Source organism: Pinus tabuliformis, chromosome 3_1, assembly GCF_031772625.1.
Source record: "Pinus tabuliformis cultivar Carrire ecotype Pingquan chromosome 3_1, CPIR1, whole genome shotgun sequence".
In the NCBI taxonomy this organism is placed as follows: domain Eukaryota; kingdom Viridiplantae; phylum Streptophyta; class Pinopsida; order Pinales; family Pinaceae; genus Pinus; species Pinus tabuliformis.
Window position 1 is genome coordinate 994,668,012 of NC_142301.1, and position 16,564 is coordinate 994,684,575.

Here is a 16,564-nt window from a genome sequence, read left to right on the forward strand (position 1 = left end):
CTTGCCCAGCTTCACCAAGTACCTGTAAGATCACAGAAGAAGGAAACTATACAAAGACATGGGTTTATATTCATAAATAACTTAGGATCAGATTTAAGTTAACCATACAAATGTAACAAGCATCAATGAAACACAAGCATGGAGAAGAAACTCAAATAGTTTTATTGATATAAAAGAAGATCAAGGAGGAGTTACAACCGATGATTCCTGACCCAACATCAACCTCCCAACAAAGAAGTCCCTTCTTCACCCCCAACAAAGCATAGATCACCCAATTCTCTGATATGTATCTCAAAACCAACAACAATTCCTTACAATGTGCAAAATTCCAGCCTCTGGATCTCTGGGATGAGGGATCCATATATAGATGTATGCAAGGAGGATGATTTAGCTCATGATTTGATTAGTGGCTTCTCTCTGTCAGTTCTTGCTTCCACTTGGAGACTGAAAGCCTCTTACTCATCCTTGGTCGAATTCAGTGAGGCAACTGTCATTGGAGAAGATTCTGGAAGCTTCCATTGTCTCTCCACCTAGTGGAATGACACTGCCACTTGTCATTTCCCGCTCAACACACCCTGGTAGTGCATTTAGGTGCGTTGCAACACACCTAGCTAGTGGACTTAGGTGCTATGCAATGCACTTGGCTAGTGGAGCAGCTGAAATGATCCTGTTTTGACTTTTTCTGAGCAGTTTTTGGTGGAGAACTTCTGATAGGTATGCAGTGAGAGAGAGAGCATGACATGTGCTTGGGGGCTAAGATAGAGAGACAAATAAGCAGAGATGGAGGGAGGTATATATATAGATGGAGGGGAGAGAGAGGGAAGAAGAGAAATATAGAGAAAGGGAGGGAGAGGCGGAGAGAGAGAGATAGGGGAGAGAGGGGGGAGAGAGAGAAGGAGAGAAGGGAAATAGACACATAATGGAGAGAGGGAATAAGAAAGAGATAAATAAATAGAAATATAGATATTATATAGTATTATATAACTAGCCTAGATCCATCTTAACCCCATATCTATCAAGCACCGAGAGGGATCAAATCTCTATTGGTGCAAACCTTTCCTAAAGTTTTTCACTCAAAAAAGAGGTTTGCACTTCGAGAGATTTGATCCCTCTCGATGCTTGATAGATCAAGGGTTAAGATGGATCTATGCTAGTCATACTAGATATCAAAGTTATAACTATGTCATGAGTTTTTTTTAACAAGGATACTATGCTATGAATATAAGTAAACCCATAACATTATGAATTCAATAAAATAACTATGAAACAACATGTTCAATACTATTATTGAGAAAATATGTGAACATGGAAAAGAGAAATAACTTATTTTTCTATATTTATTCAATATTTGATGAAATTGACATTCAATGACTCATTTATAGTTAATCTTACTAAGAATCTTTCCCAATATCATTACAATTTACATCCATACTATATGGTTATTTAGTTTGGTTTTCTGATATACCCTAATAAAATGAATGACATTATGACAAGTATCATAAATAAAGATATCAAAACAAATGACATTGTAGCAAGTGTGATATTTAAAAACATTAAGTATTTAAATTAAATGCAATGTCAATTAACATATTGATAAAAAAACAACAATATTCTGAATGAGTTGTCTTTAGCGTGATTTTTTGAAAGTTTTTTTCCATGGGTTTTTCCTCTGTCTAATTTCTCTAAAATTCGGGAGGAATTTATTGAAATCACAAGTTTATGGGTAAACGTTGTAAAATCCAAGCCCCCAAGTAGTTTTTTAGGGTGTTGAATCCATATATAGAGTAAAAAAATCCAGTTTAAATAACACAAATAAAGATTTCACCGCAAATTTTTCCATTGATTATGGTATCAAAAAATTCAAAAAATCATACTAAAAACGAATCCTATTCACAATACATAAATTTATGTAAATACATAAATTGAAATAAGTATTCACAAAAATAAGCATGAAAGCTTTAATGAAAAACTTTCATTAAATGATACATAAAATAGTACACACTAATACAATGCTAGGATTTTTGTTTTACTAAACGACAAATAAAATAGTGGATACATTGATAAAATACCAGGATATTTGTTTAGGTGTGAATTATAAAAATAATTTAATATTATGAAAAAGTACACTGTATGAGAGAATATATGAAAACTCATAAATTTAAATGTAAAAAATAGATGAATTAGGGGAGAGATGTCTAATGTTGTGCAGGGACCAGTAATTGATATAGTACTGGTTCCACCAAATCACTAGAAATTGAGACATTTGCAACCAATATTTAAACAAAGATAAATAACATTAAGTATAAATAAGTATTAATTTATGTCCAAAATTTCCCAAAACATTGACTAGGCCCACAACTGTCCATAAATAGTATCTTAATACTTAAGAGTGCAAACCATATTGACCCAACTAGAAAACAGATAAAACCATAAATGCTTCCAAAATTGTCTTTTCCAGAAGTACAAAGTAGCAGTCACTTCAACCCCCACTCATCAGAACTGAAGCTTTGTATCCTAAATAAATATCCATATCTGCACAAAACAAAAGTGAATGTATGTCAGCCACAACTGCTGTGTCGTTCAACAACTAAACCCCCTATGTTTAATAAATGACAACCAACCCGATAACATTTAAACCCACTTTGTTCAATAAATGACACCCAACCCAATAACTTCAATAAATGACACCCAACTCATTCTATTTCTCATTAAAACAAGTCAAAGCACATGGATCAACAAATAACAAATTCCCAACCATTAGACCACATCAAATTAAGTCCAGACCACACATTCAAAATGAAGCCATTGCAATCCATGTGCATCCTTACCACCAATTAAATTCAAGTGCCAAAAACTATAAAAGAAGTTCAACCACTATTGAAGTTGGATGCTATGTTTTCAAACTATTCGGCAACCTTGAAGACAAAACATCACAAAACAGTTGCCAGTATATCCAGGTTAGTTATATCAATTACAACACATTTTTCTTACAGTTCTGTTTTCATTTATCATAGTTCTTATAGTTTCAGTTCTTACAAATTCAGTTTCACTTATAGTTTCAGTTTCATGAAAATCAACACACAGCCTACAAGTTTATTTCACAATTCACCTATTTACATGTTGAGACTTATAGGCGTAATTTAATTTAAATTTAGTGTAAGGAAAGTATTGATCTTATTTGCTTGGTGTGCCTGGCAAGAAAAGTTGTTGTTTTAAAATTATTTCTACAAATCTTATACCGCTTTATTTATGAAGCAGTAAACTATCATCTTATACCATTTTATTTCTGAAGCAGTAAACTATTGTCTTCGTAATAGAAGTAAACCATGGTCACAAGTTTCCATGATAATGAAAGTTTATACATCTTATCAATTAAAAGGACTCGACATGGTGAAGGAGCCTTAGCCTCCATTCACATAACACAATAATGGTAGCACCTTAAGTTTCAGTTTCATGAAAATCAACACACAACCTACAATTCTATTTCACAATGCACCTATTTCTATGTTCAGACTTATAGAGGCAATTTAATTTCAATTTAGTGTAAGGAAAGTATTGATTTTATTTGCTTGGTGTGCCCGACAAGAAAAGTTGTTGTTTTAAAGTTATTTCTACAAATCTTATACTGCTTTATTTATGAAGCAGTAAACTATCATCTTATACCGTTTTATTTATGAAGCAGTAAACTATTGTCTTCATAATAGAAGTAAACCATGGTCACAAGTTGCCATGACAATGAAATTTTATACATCTTATCAATTAAAAGGACTGGACATAGTGAAGGAGCCTTAGCCTCCATTCACTTAACACAATAATGGTAGCACCTTAGGTATTGCAGTAGAAGTTTGGTTTCTTGGACATTTCTCTAGTGACATGAAGGATAAAATAGCAACTTATCATAAGACATCATGCAAAAATATGTAGGAACATGATGATGAACTCAATTGAAATTTGTCTAACCATAATTTCACAAGGCAATTTCTTTCTAAGAATCGTTTTTAACAAAAGCTCAATGAAATTTTATAATAAGACACAAAAACTATGGCCCAATTGGAAGATAATCATAGATTTATTGTCCTTGTGTTGGCTGTAATATAGATCAGAAGCTTTAGATGATTTGCTTAATTAGTGGTCAACTATTGCAATATAACTTTCGGTGTTGGAACCGAAAGCCTTGTATGAGGCCAACAATAAACATCATCAAGACTAATGGTAGCATAAACAAGACCTGCAAAATAAAGTGAAGAAAAAGTTGAAAGGAGAAAAGGAAAAGGGGGTTTAGATCATTCTTGAAATATGATCAGAAAATAACATAAACAAATGAACAAGAAGCAGTGGAAGGGCCCTATTGGAAGGTTGTTGCATACAAGGGGAAACCTATTAGAATGAAGGACCACAAAGAATGCACAACCAGCCTCAAACCATTCCAAATGTGGCAAACTACACCCTCATTACTCCTATTCACTTTATCTAATTTGATATATGAGGTCAATAATTACTCAAAACTTTACAAATTGATAATATGCTTTCCTGATCTAAGAAAACGGCATGGCCTCTCTTATATATGTAGAAAATATGCAAATAAGAGTTGTAGTTGAAATGAATGTTTACATGACTAGAAACTTCAATTGTAAGTGACATTAAATACCATGCTTGGTTTGGCCAATGATAACTCCTTGATAACTAGAGATACAGTTTTGGAGAAGTGCATCCTTATAGAAAACAACAAAAAAACAAAAAATATTTTAAGTAGTCAAACCAACCAAGAGCTTTGTTGGGAAATGCATAACAAAACCAATCAATACAGTCATGGTATTTTAAGTGTAAAGACAAGTTATCAAAACAACAATCACTGATAATTTTGAAGACATACAGCAAAATGATTCTGTATATTTGATTCTTCAAGGATACTAACATACATGTTGATAATTTCCTGTAATAAAGTAGAAGTATTTTTTCCTTGTAAGAAAGCATAATTTACAAATATTCTTATCTAAATGCATGCAATAATTTTATAGGTTGTTGCATCTATGGCAAAAGGTAGTTATGTTGCTCGTACAAGGAGAAATGGCAAGAGAGTGACAAGAGGTGCACAACTGCGATGCACATTGTTTGATGAGGACATGACAGGTGATGTCAATGTAAACAATGCCCCAAGGAACATTGTTGAGGATGACCATGCGACTGAAGTTGATGTTAACACAACATCCACCACAGAACCACCGTCAACAATAGTCTAAGGGGCAATTCCAACTAAAAATATCAGTGCTATAAGAGGATCGACAAAAGAAGAAATGTTAGTTGCAATTGACGACATAGAGTTTAGTGGATACTCAGTTCGGACATCTACAAAAAAGCATGGTATTCCTCCCTCATCAATATATTATTGGATAAATGGACTGACTCATACGAAACGTAGAGGGCCTCTTATAGTTATGACTTAGGAGGAGGAGGCCAAGGTGGTTGACTGGTGTAAAGAGATGGCCCAATTGGGACGTGGGCTAGAGTTGATACAACTAAAATCCACAATTGCTCAAATCTATCAAGGGAGGATAAACCCATTCAAAGATGGGTTTCCTAGTAAATAATGGTGGTTTGGGTTTAAAGAAAGGCATCCAGAACTTCTATTGCATACTGTTGTGGGCCTTGACAGAGACGGAGCATTAAATTTGCATCCTGTAGTTTTGCAAAAGTTCTATGACACACTTTCTAGTACTTATGATAAACATTCTTATGGAGTAGACCATATATGGAACTGTTTTTGAAACAGGTCTACAGGCAGAGAGGAATTGTGGCATGCCAGTAATTTCCAAGAGAGGTAGCCGAAATGTGCCAAAGATTTTGCCTAAGAGTAGGGAGTGGATAACTATTTTATGTTGTGTGAATGCAATTGGTACTTCAATCCCAGGATTTTATCTATTCAAAGGTAAAAATCAACTGAAAAACTATATAAAGAACTGTGATCCGGGTGCATGCATGGCTGTACATCCCCATGCACGGATGACTAAAGAACTATTTTTAAGTTGGCTTTTTCACTTTGCTGCATCGGTACCAGGTGGCTTCTTTCCTAATAACAGACACCTACTGATATTAGATGGCCATGGGAGCCACATGGCTGTATAAAAAATTGAGGAAGCAAACAATTTAGGCATTGACCTATTGACATTGCCCACTCATACCACTCATAGACTGCAACCCCTTGATGTTAGTATGTTTGGCCCTTTCAAGAACTATTTCAGGTCAAAGCGTGCTACATGGATGGCAAAGAATCCAGGGGTTGAGGTGAAAAGGTTCGTGCTAGCAGAGCTTGCTAGCAGAGTTGTTGTCAATTCTATGTATGCTCATTACACACCTCCACTTAATGTAGGGGTCAGTAGGTCAAATGTGAGGTATGGGTAGTCAATACCTCCATCGTTGGAAGCTGCAAATTGGACTCAATCATATGGCAGCAATCAACCATTTCCTAATCAACCCTTTTTAGGTAGGCCAACCTACCTAGCTCAAGAAGGTAGCTTGGATAGTTTTGGCACTCAAGATTCCCAGGGCCATAAAGAATAGGGGTGTGATATGTTTTTGGTTGTAACCACATTATGATGTGGATTTTGGATGGATTGTATCTTTTTCTTGTCACAGAAACATTTTGGCTTACAACCTAGGTTTTTTTATTTCATAATGTGTGCAACATTGTAGCCAAAATCCATTTTAAAAGGAACATCTATAGTCTATTGTAATGTAGAAATCTTACAAGATTCTCAGGGCCATAAAGAATAGGGGTGTCATATGTTTTTGGTTGTAACCACATTATGATGTGGATTTTGGATGGATCGTATCTTTTTCTTGTCATAGAAACATTTTGGCTTATAACCTAGGTTGTTTTATTGGTTTGAAACACTAGCAACATTATGGTTCTATGCATTCACTACATTGAAAAGCCAACAACAACTTGGTTGGTTGTAAAGCAGTTTTGTTTGTGAGCTAAGCAAAAATGTTTTTAAAAGATTGATTAATAACACTGAAAGGCTATTTATTACAATGGAAGAAATATAGTTTGTCCTAGTTAAAAATCTAAACAAGGATCAAGTCCTGACCTGCTTATCTATTGCAGTGGAAGAAATATAATTTGGGTTGGTTAAAAAACCAAACAAGGATCAAGTCCTAACCTGCCTTTCGTTATTGGACTGCTCTCCTATTAAGATACATGGCTTCTTGATCAGGCCTGTGCCATGTTCAGGTGTTGATTGACAGTCAAACACCTCCCCTCACTCAATATTCATAGTAAAGATTTAGCTATAAGAAACTCATAGCATGCAACCATGGTTTCCATAGCATGAATAAATTTAAAATTCCAAGATCAAACAAATAATATTCATCTAGTGATGTGCAATAGTACCTAATCACAAATGTTTATAAAAAATTGATTAATGACATTGAAAGACTATTTATTGCAATGGAAGAAATATAGTTTGTCCTGGTTAAAAATCTAAAACAAGGATCAAGTCCTGGCCTGCCTATCTATTGCAGTGGAAGAAATATAATTTGGGCTGGTTAAAAAACCAAACAAGGATCAAGTCCTAACCTACCTTTTATTATTGGACTACTCTCCTATTGAGATAAATGGCTTCTTTATCAGGCCTGTGCCATGTTCAGGTGTGGATTGACAGTCAAACACCTCCCCTCACTCAATATTCATAATTAAGACTTAGCTATAAGAAACTCATAGGATGCAACCATGGTTTCCATAACATGATGAAATTTAAAATTCCAAGATCACGCAAGTAATATTCAATTAGTGATGTGCAATAGTACCTAATCACAAATGTTTATAAAAAATTGATTAATAACATTGAAAAACTATTTAGTACAATGGAAGAAATATAGTTTGTCCCGGTTAAAAATATAAAGAAGGATCAAGTCCTAACCTACCTTTCGTTATTGGACTGCTCTCCTATTGAGATACATGGCTTCTTGATTAGGCTTGTGCCATGTTTAGGTGTGGATTGACAGTCAAACGCCTCCTCTCACTCAATATTCATAGTTAAGGTTTAGCTATAAGAAACTCATAGCATGCAACCATGGTTTCCATAACATGATAAAATTTAAAATTCCAAGATCAAGCAAGTAATATTCATCTAGTGATGTGTAATAGTACCTAATCACAAATGTTTATAAAAAATTGATTAATAACATTGAAAAACTATTTTTTACAGTGGAAGAAATATAGTTTGTCCTGGCTAGAAATCTAAACAAGGATCAAGTCTTGACCTACCTATCTATTGCAGTGGAAGAAATATAATTTGGGCTAGTTAAAAAACATCTCAGATGCAATTAAGTGATCCTACAATTTCCAACATCTTAGATGCAACAACTAAGTGATCCTATAATTTCCAAAATTATGTCCAGGCATGAAGTTTGTCTCTGTATTTTCCATTGTATAATCTTGGAGCTTGCGATGTATAGAAAGGGATTTTATAGTTCCCAAAATAATTCCAGGATGACCATTTATTTCGCATATCCAACCTTCTTAATAGATAGCATAGGGAAGAGGTAATGTAGAATACTGCTAGTTGAACTTCTTTCAGTTTTGCCCAAACAAAGGAGGAGAATGCATGTTCGTGCTTACATTTCATGCTTTACTTCATTGTTTTCTTTTGACTACTATATAATGTATCTGTGTTCCTCTAATCTAATACCTACTCCAAACATAACCAATAGTTGTTTCTCCCATTTTATTCTAGTGCAACTGCTGGAAACAACCCTTGTAAAAGTTTTCAGTGTATAGCAACAAAACGTTATGATTGATGAATTGTAGAGACCTTAAGAGTACGTGGAAGGGAATGTAGAAGATAATAATACATTAGTCCTGGTCACCTACGAAAAAATAATACTAATATTTTCAAGCTCAAGCAACAGAATGCAAAAATGGGCATCCTTGCAAGATAATGAGCCAAACAGTGTCTTAAATGTTCTATCATGAGCCAAACAGACAAAAATCATAGTGTCAATGAAGCTAGGATAGATGACATAATGCTGACAAGACACATTCCAAGTTCAAATTTCACCCACATTGCTCCTATCAATAACAGATGTACTCAAACAAGCTACTAATAAATTAGCAATTACTAGTTGATACAGATCTGAAAACGAAAGAGGAAATTCCTAAAATAAATTGACAGAACGAAAGTTAGAGAGCACAAAGTTCATACTCTCATTGATTTCTAAGATGCAGATGGCAAACAAATGCTTCAAAACCCTAAACCCTCAAAACCCCTAATGTGCAAAACCCTAAACCTGCAAAACCCTAAGAAACTCATAGCATGCAACCATGGTTTCCATAACATGATAAAACTTAAAATTCCAAGATCAAGCAAGTAATATTCATCTAGTGATGTGTAATAGTACCTAATCACAAATGTTTATAAAAAATTGATTAATAACATTGAAAAACTATTTTTTTACAGTGGAAGAAATATAGTTTGTCCTGGCTAGAAATCTAAACAAGGATCAAGTCTTGACCTGCCTACCTATTGCAGTGGAAGAAATATAATTTGGGCTAGTTAAAAAACATCTGAGATGCAATTAAGTGATCCTACAATTTCCAACATCTTAGATGCAACAACTAAGTGATCCTATAATTTCCAAAACTATGTCCAGGCATGAAGTTTGTCTCTGTATTTTCCATTGTATAATCTTGGAGCTTGCGATGTATAGAAAGGGATTTTATAGTTCCCAAAATAATTCCAAGATGACCATTTATTTCGCATATCCAACATTCTTAATAGATAGCATAGGGAAGAGGTACTATAGAATACTGCTAGTTGAACTTTTTTCATTTTTGCCCAAACAAAGGAGGAGAATGCATGTTCGTGCATACATTTCATGCTTTACTTCATTGTTTTCTTTCGACTACTATATAATGCATCTATGTTCCTCTAATCTAATACCTACTCCAAACTTAACCAATAGTTGTTTATCCCATTTTACTCTAGTGCAACCGCTGGAAACAACCCTTGTAAAAGTTTTCAGTGTATAGCAACAAAATGTTATGATTGATGAATTGCAGAGATCTTAAGAGTACGTGGAAGGGAATGTAGAAGACAATAATACATTAGTCCTAGTCACCTACAATGAAAAAAAATACTAATATTTTCAAGCTCAAGCAACAGAATGCAAAAATGGACAGCCTTGCAAGATAATGAGCCAAACAATTTCTTAAATGGTTCTATCATGAGCCAAACAACACAAAAATCATAGTGTCAATGAAGCTAGGATAGATGACATAATGTTGACAAGACACATTCCAAGTTCAAATTTCACCCACATTGCTCCTATCAATAACAGATGTACTCAGACAAGCTACTAATAAATTAGCAATTACCAATTGATACAGATCTGAAAACGAAAGAGGAAATTCCTAAAATAAATTGACAGAACGAAAGTTAGAGAGCACAAAGTTCATACTCTCATTGACTTCTAAGATGCAGATGGCAAACAAATGCTTCAAAACCCTAAACCCTCAAAACCCCTAACGTGCAAAACCCTAAACCTGCAAAACCGTTTGAAAAAAATAGTAACATTTTCAAGATCAAGCAACAGAATGCAAAAATGGGTAGCCTTGCAAGATAATGAGCCAAACAGTTTCTTAAATGGTTCTATCATGAGCCAAACAACACAAAAATCATAGTGTCAATGAAGCTAGGATAGATGACATAACGCTGACAAGACACATTCCAAGTTCAAATTTCACCCACATTGCTCATATCAATAACAGATGTACTCAGACAAGCTACTAGTAAATTAGCACTTACCAGTTGATACAGATCTGAAAACAAAAGAGGAAATTTTCCTGAAATAAATTGATAGAACGAAAGTCAGAAAGCACAAAGTTCATACTTTCATTGATTTCTAAGACGCAGATGGCAAACAAATGCTTCAAAACCCTAAACCCTCAAAACCCCTAACCCGCAAAACCCTAAAACCCTCAAAATCTCTAACCTAAAAACCCTAAACGTGCAAAACCCTTTGAAATCATGAAACTCCAAGAGCAAAAATAACAAAAATTCCAATAGGAAGGTGAGGTGTTGAAAAACACAGTGGCAATGGACGGTAGGATTTTTCCTATTGGATAGACGTAGAAGCCATCAAAGCGTCTTCCATGTCTAGAGCTCGCCAGACCTGCAATAAGTTGGAAATTAGCCAATGCATAAATATTCACAGAAATTTCCAAACAAAAACATAAAAACCGTGAAATTACCTGTAAATTTACCTTCGACCTCGAACTGGCTGAAATTGGTACTGGCTCCTCCCCAAGCAACAGGTCGCATGAATGAAACAACCACCAAGGAAACCCTAAACCTCCGATGGTCCAGAATGAACAACAATTGCAGGCGGAATGAAACAAGAACAACAGAAACCCTGTTCTGTTAATGGACATGTGCAAGCAAACAAGCCCGGTTAGCAGCTCAACAATGGCGGACAAGGCACATAGGTAATGGAGCCGTCTCACACCATCGTCGGCAGAGGGCTTCACCCAAACACTGGACTTGAACAGAAAAATAGGGAGCAGAGCACACATCATGGCAAATAGGCGGAAACAACCGGGTGAAAAGTCGAAATTAGGGTTTGAAGCGTTGACACCCACCACAACATGTGGCAGTGCATGTCGGGCAGGTGTTGTACATGTGGGAGTGCCATCCACATCGGTGCAGCTGAGGTGGAGAGGAAGGTGCACAGATAATGGCATCCCTCCCCTAATATCATAAACTAGCAAAACATTGAAAATAAAGAAATTGATAAATTGTTCCAAATTTGATTAACATTTTAAAATATTTACCCCGTTCATAATCAATAGGAAGAATTTATATCTACAAACACTATAAGAACATTATAGCTTTTAAAATTACCCTTTCTATTACAGACTAACTTGATAGTTTTTAAAATTAACCTTTCTATTATAGCCTTGAACGTCAATTCCTGTGAAAGAATAAACCAGGCATATTCAAATTTCATACCTTGGCACGCATGCACGCTAACGCTAACGCTCGCTGAAATCAGACCATCCTCCGTCCGGTTGAATTTTGTTCATTCAATATGAACGTAAAATGATTGATAAACGACTCCAACTCATTACACGACGATCCTTCCTTTCCAACTGCCCTGCGAGCGGCCTCTTTGAATTCTTTGGCCCTTCTCCTCATTTCTCTTGCTTCTTCATCTTCCCCCATCACTCGTCTGATCGCCTTTTCCACCTCCTCTGCCGTCACCAACTCATACTCGTCTGCCTTCATCCAATGCTTTACTTCCACGCCCACCTTCAACTTCCTCGCCACCAGTATCGAGTTCGCGTACTGATCTGAATGTAGAGGCCAACCCACCATGGGAACACCCGCGCTGATGCCTTCCAATGTCGAATTCCACCCGCAGTGCGTTACGAAACCTCCGGTGGACTCATGTGATAAGATATCAAGTTGGGGCGCCCAGTTTTTCACCAGCAAGCCGCGTCCTGCAATTCGGCTCTCGTAACCTTCGGGAAGCAGCTCGCTTATCCAGTCCATCTGCGTTTCATTCAACGCTGTGGAACGAGCTCTATCTGCAACCCCGACTACCCAGAGAAACGGCCGTTGGCTCGCCTCCAGCCCTCGAGCCAATTCTAGGAGTTGTTGCCGCGACAGAGAAGACATTGTACCGAAAGAAACATAAACAACTGAACCCGGAGCTTGGCCGTCCAGCCATCTCAAGCAACTTCCAACATCTGAATTACCCTTCTTACCAGTCCAAATCGATTGAGGAAGAAGAGGGCCCACGGCCCACAGCCGATTCTGTCCGTGATCTTCTGGTTGGCGTTCAAGATCCAGTAAGGCATCCAGGAATTGGGATTCCAGAAAGCGAAAGCTGTTCACGAGATGTCCTGTCGCCATCCGTATACAGTCTGCTTGGCGAGAGATATAGTTAATAAATCTCTCTGGGAAGCACCGTTTCACTGAAACAACACACTCTGGAAATTCAGTCACATTTTGGCTCACCGCGGAGAAGAAGGCGCTGACGCAATTGAAAACGTAGGCAGGGCTTTCATATTTTGCCGCCACAGTCTGCACCCACCCGAGCAACGGGTCGTGCACTATCACGATTCCTTTCATATGGGACATGCAGAGGTTCTGCATGAGACGATCGAAAGGCTCTCGGAGATATCCTTCCAAAGCTTCTAACACAGGAATCAGATGCACGGGAAACATATGCTCCGTATTTTCTGGATCGGCCTGTGCATCTGGGAAGGAGGGCACCGGCAATTCATGGAAACGAATGCTGAAATTATCAGGATTCCATCCCTGAACGCGATGCCGAGCTTGATGAATATGAGTAGATGTAGAGACAAAGAGCACATTTAGTCCTCGCGCAGCGATGGCCCTGGAAAGATGAAGCAATTGATTGAGATGTCCCTGCACCGGCAATGGCATCATTACCACCTGTATTTCATGTCTTCTTACTGCTAAGGAAGAACCTAAATTAGTTGAATCCATGAATGGCACAGATGATCAAATTTCGTCGAGAAGCTGTTCTTTGTAACTTCTTTTGGTTCCAAGGAAAACCTAATATCTCCTCCGCCCTTGAAAATTCTCGCGCTCTTAGCATTTTCAATCCAGGCAACACATATCCTCAAGCTTCATGCAGTGAACTTAGAGTTATGATGTTATCCAATGAAGAAACTCCCAGTATGCAAAATCGATATATATATTTATATATACTTAGAGTTGTGATGTTATCCAACGAAGAAACTCCAAGCATGCAAAATCGATATATATATATACACTCTGGTGATGCAAGCTTCAGGAGTACGCTTTTCTAGGCATTAGGACAGTTTTTTTTCTTCAATTGTATATATATTTTCTGTTTTTTCCTCGTGTGGTAACTCTTATGGCAGAGCGTTTATATATATATATATAACCCATATAGCCATTAAGAGATTTTCCAAAAAAGGAAAAAAGCTTTTCTATCTATGGATATATACACACTGAGTTTATACAAAGTTTTTCTGGTCATGCAACCAGAAATTTTTGGGAAAAATGCTTTTCTATCGGTGGAGATATATACAATGAGGTTTTATTCTGTTTTTCTTGTCATGCACCTAGAAATCTTCAAAACTTTTTTTTTTTAATAACTTAATGAATTTCGAAGGAGATCCGTAGTTAAGTCAAGTTGGCGGAGTTCGCTGGGGTCCTTGCATGAATTATTAATGGAATTCATCTAATAGCTAACGCGGAACGGAATTAGAGTTGTGTTAGACATTCACAACCCATTGAGTTCTGACTACAATTTCACTGGAGTTTCTTCTTTATAGCTGCATTAATATAGTTACATAAATACTATAAATTAGTTGCCAAGTTACATGCACACAATTATCTCATATTGAAGTATAGAATTAACCATTCTTACGGCCTGAAAAGCTAATTACACACCGGTGAAGGATGGCAGAACTATTTTTGATGTGCAAAGTATTATTATAATATTAAACATGTTTGTGATGTCAAAAGCTAACAGGGCCAAGGTGAAATATTAAAAAATTCTTTCCGATAAAAACTCTATAAAAAGGAATAAATTCTCACATCACCGCAAGATTATTGAAAATATAGTTATCATTCAGATGGAAGTATACGAATATGTTAACTAAATGTATTGAAAATATAGTTATCATTCAGATGGAAGTATACGAATATGTTAACTAAATGTTGTATTTTAATGTTGAGTGAATTTAATGGTTAACATGATGTTGTATTTTAATGTTGAGCAAATTTATTTGTAAAAAGTTATAGATTTATGTTTTTTTCCCTCACTGAATTTTAAATATTTAAAATTTATATAATTAAAAATTTGTAAATTTTATAACTAAAGTTCATTTACAAATTACATAACTAAAATTTACAATTCCCACCGTACTTCACAATTCTTTTAAAATAAAGTAAACTATATTAATAAAAAAATAAGATTACATTTAAAATTAAAAGTATATAAAATCTCTTAGATAAATATTTTCTTATTAAAAAAGAAAAAGCATGATTTTAGTTAAAATTTTCTTATTTAAAAAAATGCAAAATATAATTTTATTTAGCTTAAATAAAAGAGTTAAATATGTTAAATAAATGAATTCATTAAAATTATATAAAAATAAAAAAAAATTGAAAAATATTTCGATTTTAAACTAATAAAATTTCCCTTAATATTATAGAGAATGCAGATATCGTTCAAATGAATAGTTGAATATGCATAATAAATGTGCTCTTTCAAATTATTTGGTTTATTATAAATATATTTTATATTTTTAAAATAATGTTTTTGAAATAATATTTTTTTTCCACATGCAAAATAAATATTCCTTGAAATTATTTCATTAATTTTTGGAAATAATATTTTCTTAACATGGTTACCATTTTTATTTTTTAATATCATTTCTATGATAGGATCGTGAAAATAATATTTAAAAATTCATTATTTATTTGTTTATAACGAATTCAACATGAAACTGAATCTATATTGATTTAGCTTTTAATAATATTAATGTTTTATATCTATAAAATAAATAATAAAATACATAATTTTGTATTTAAATTATTAATCTATATGTAATTTTTTTTCCATTCTTAATGGTCTTATGTATCTTTTTAATGATCCTGTAAGTGTAACTTAAGTTTTGCGATTAAGATTGGTAGACTCAATCCACGTCAAGTCAATCGTATTGTCTTTTCAAAGAAATCACCGTTCAAAAGGAATGCAAGTGCGGGAATGTGATTCCGATTAAAAAAAAAGAAAAGAGAAAACTATCGAATGCAAGTGTGGGAATGTGATTCCGATTTTCTATAACACATAACTTATTTTTACAAAACATAAATTTTGCCTTCCCAAGAGGCTTAGTGAATATATTAATTATATTTTCATTTGTATTACAATATATTAAGTCAATTTCCTTTGGTTGTACCTTTTCTCTTCCAAAATTGTTGAGATTTGCAACAAGAAATGCTAAAAATAGACGATGCCAAAAATAACACTGCTATAAATAGTCGGGCTATAAGTAGCAGTTCAACCATTGGAGATCTTAGCTACAATGGGTGAAAAGTGAAAGTGTTAAAAATAGCTTTTCTAAAAATAGCATTTCGGGATCCCTTCTTAGTTTAGTTAGTCCCTGGACTAAACATAGGAAGTAAAATTTGAATTTGATATTAACAACAGTTTGTAAATTGATTAATTAATTCATTTTGAGTTAATTAGTTAAGTAAAATCAAACTTGAAGTCTATGTGAGGACATGCAACGGTTTCTCCTTTGATAGAGGGATTTATCCATCAGTTAAAGTGATAAGAGTGAGTTGTAATATTGAGTTGTAATTAGTTGGCTCAGTTAACTGAGTCAAGTTCAGTTAGATTAATTTAACAGTTTGTTAAATTAATGAGAGTTCATTTAGTTAATGATTGCATGCATGTAACTACTATATTTCAGATAACTGAAGATTCAATCATGGATAACTCATGCATGTCAGTTCAGTCAGAGTCCCAGTTGAGATCAGATGGAGGGACAGTGTAC

The 16,564-nt window shown here is 34.9% G+C and overlaps 1 protein-coding gene across 1 annotated transcript; it reads right to left on the minus strand.

Moving 5' to 3' along the window:
• Window positions 1-2,201: 2,201 nt before the first annotated feature.
• On the minus strand, window positions 2,202-13,800 carry LOC149191219 (zeatin O-glucosyltransferase-like). The gene is made up of 2 exons (XM_089413546.1): window positions 12,009-13,800; window positions 2,202-2,532 (listed from the first exon to the last, which is right to left on the minus strand). Exon 1 carries the CDS (start codon window positions 13,512-13,514, stop codon window positions 12,048-12,050), a length of 1,467 nt encoding a protein of 488 aa, XP_089269672.1. The 5' UTR covers window positions 13,515-13,800; the 3' UTR covers window positions 2,202-2,532; window positions 12,009-12,047.
• Window positions 13,801-16,564: the final 2,764 nt, after the last annotated feature.

What these genes read in the sequence shown, in the direction of transcription:
- LOC149191219 (XM_089413546.1), bottom strand. Translation starts at nt 13,514, where the DNA reads ATGGATTCAACTAATTTAGGTTCTTCCTTAGCAGTAAGAAGACATGAA.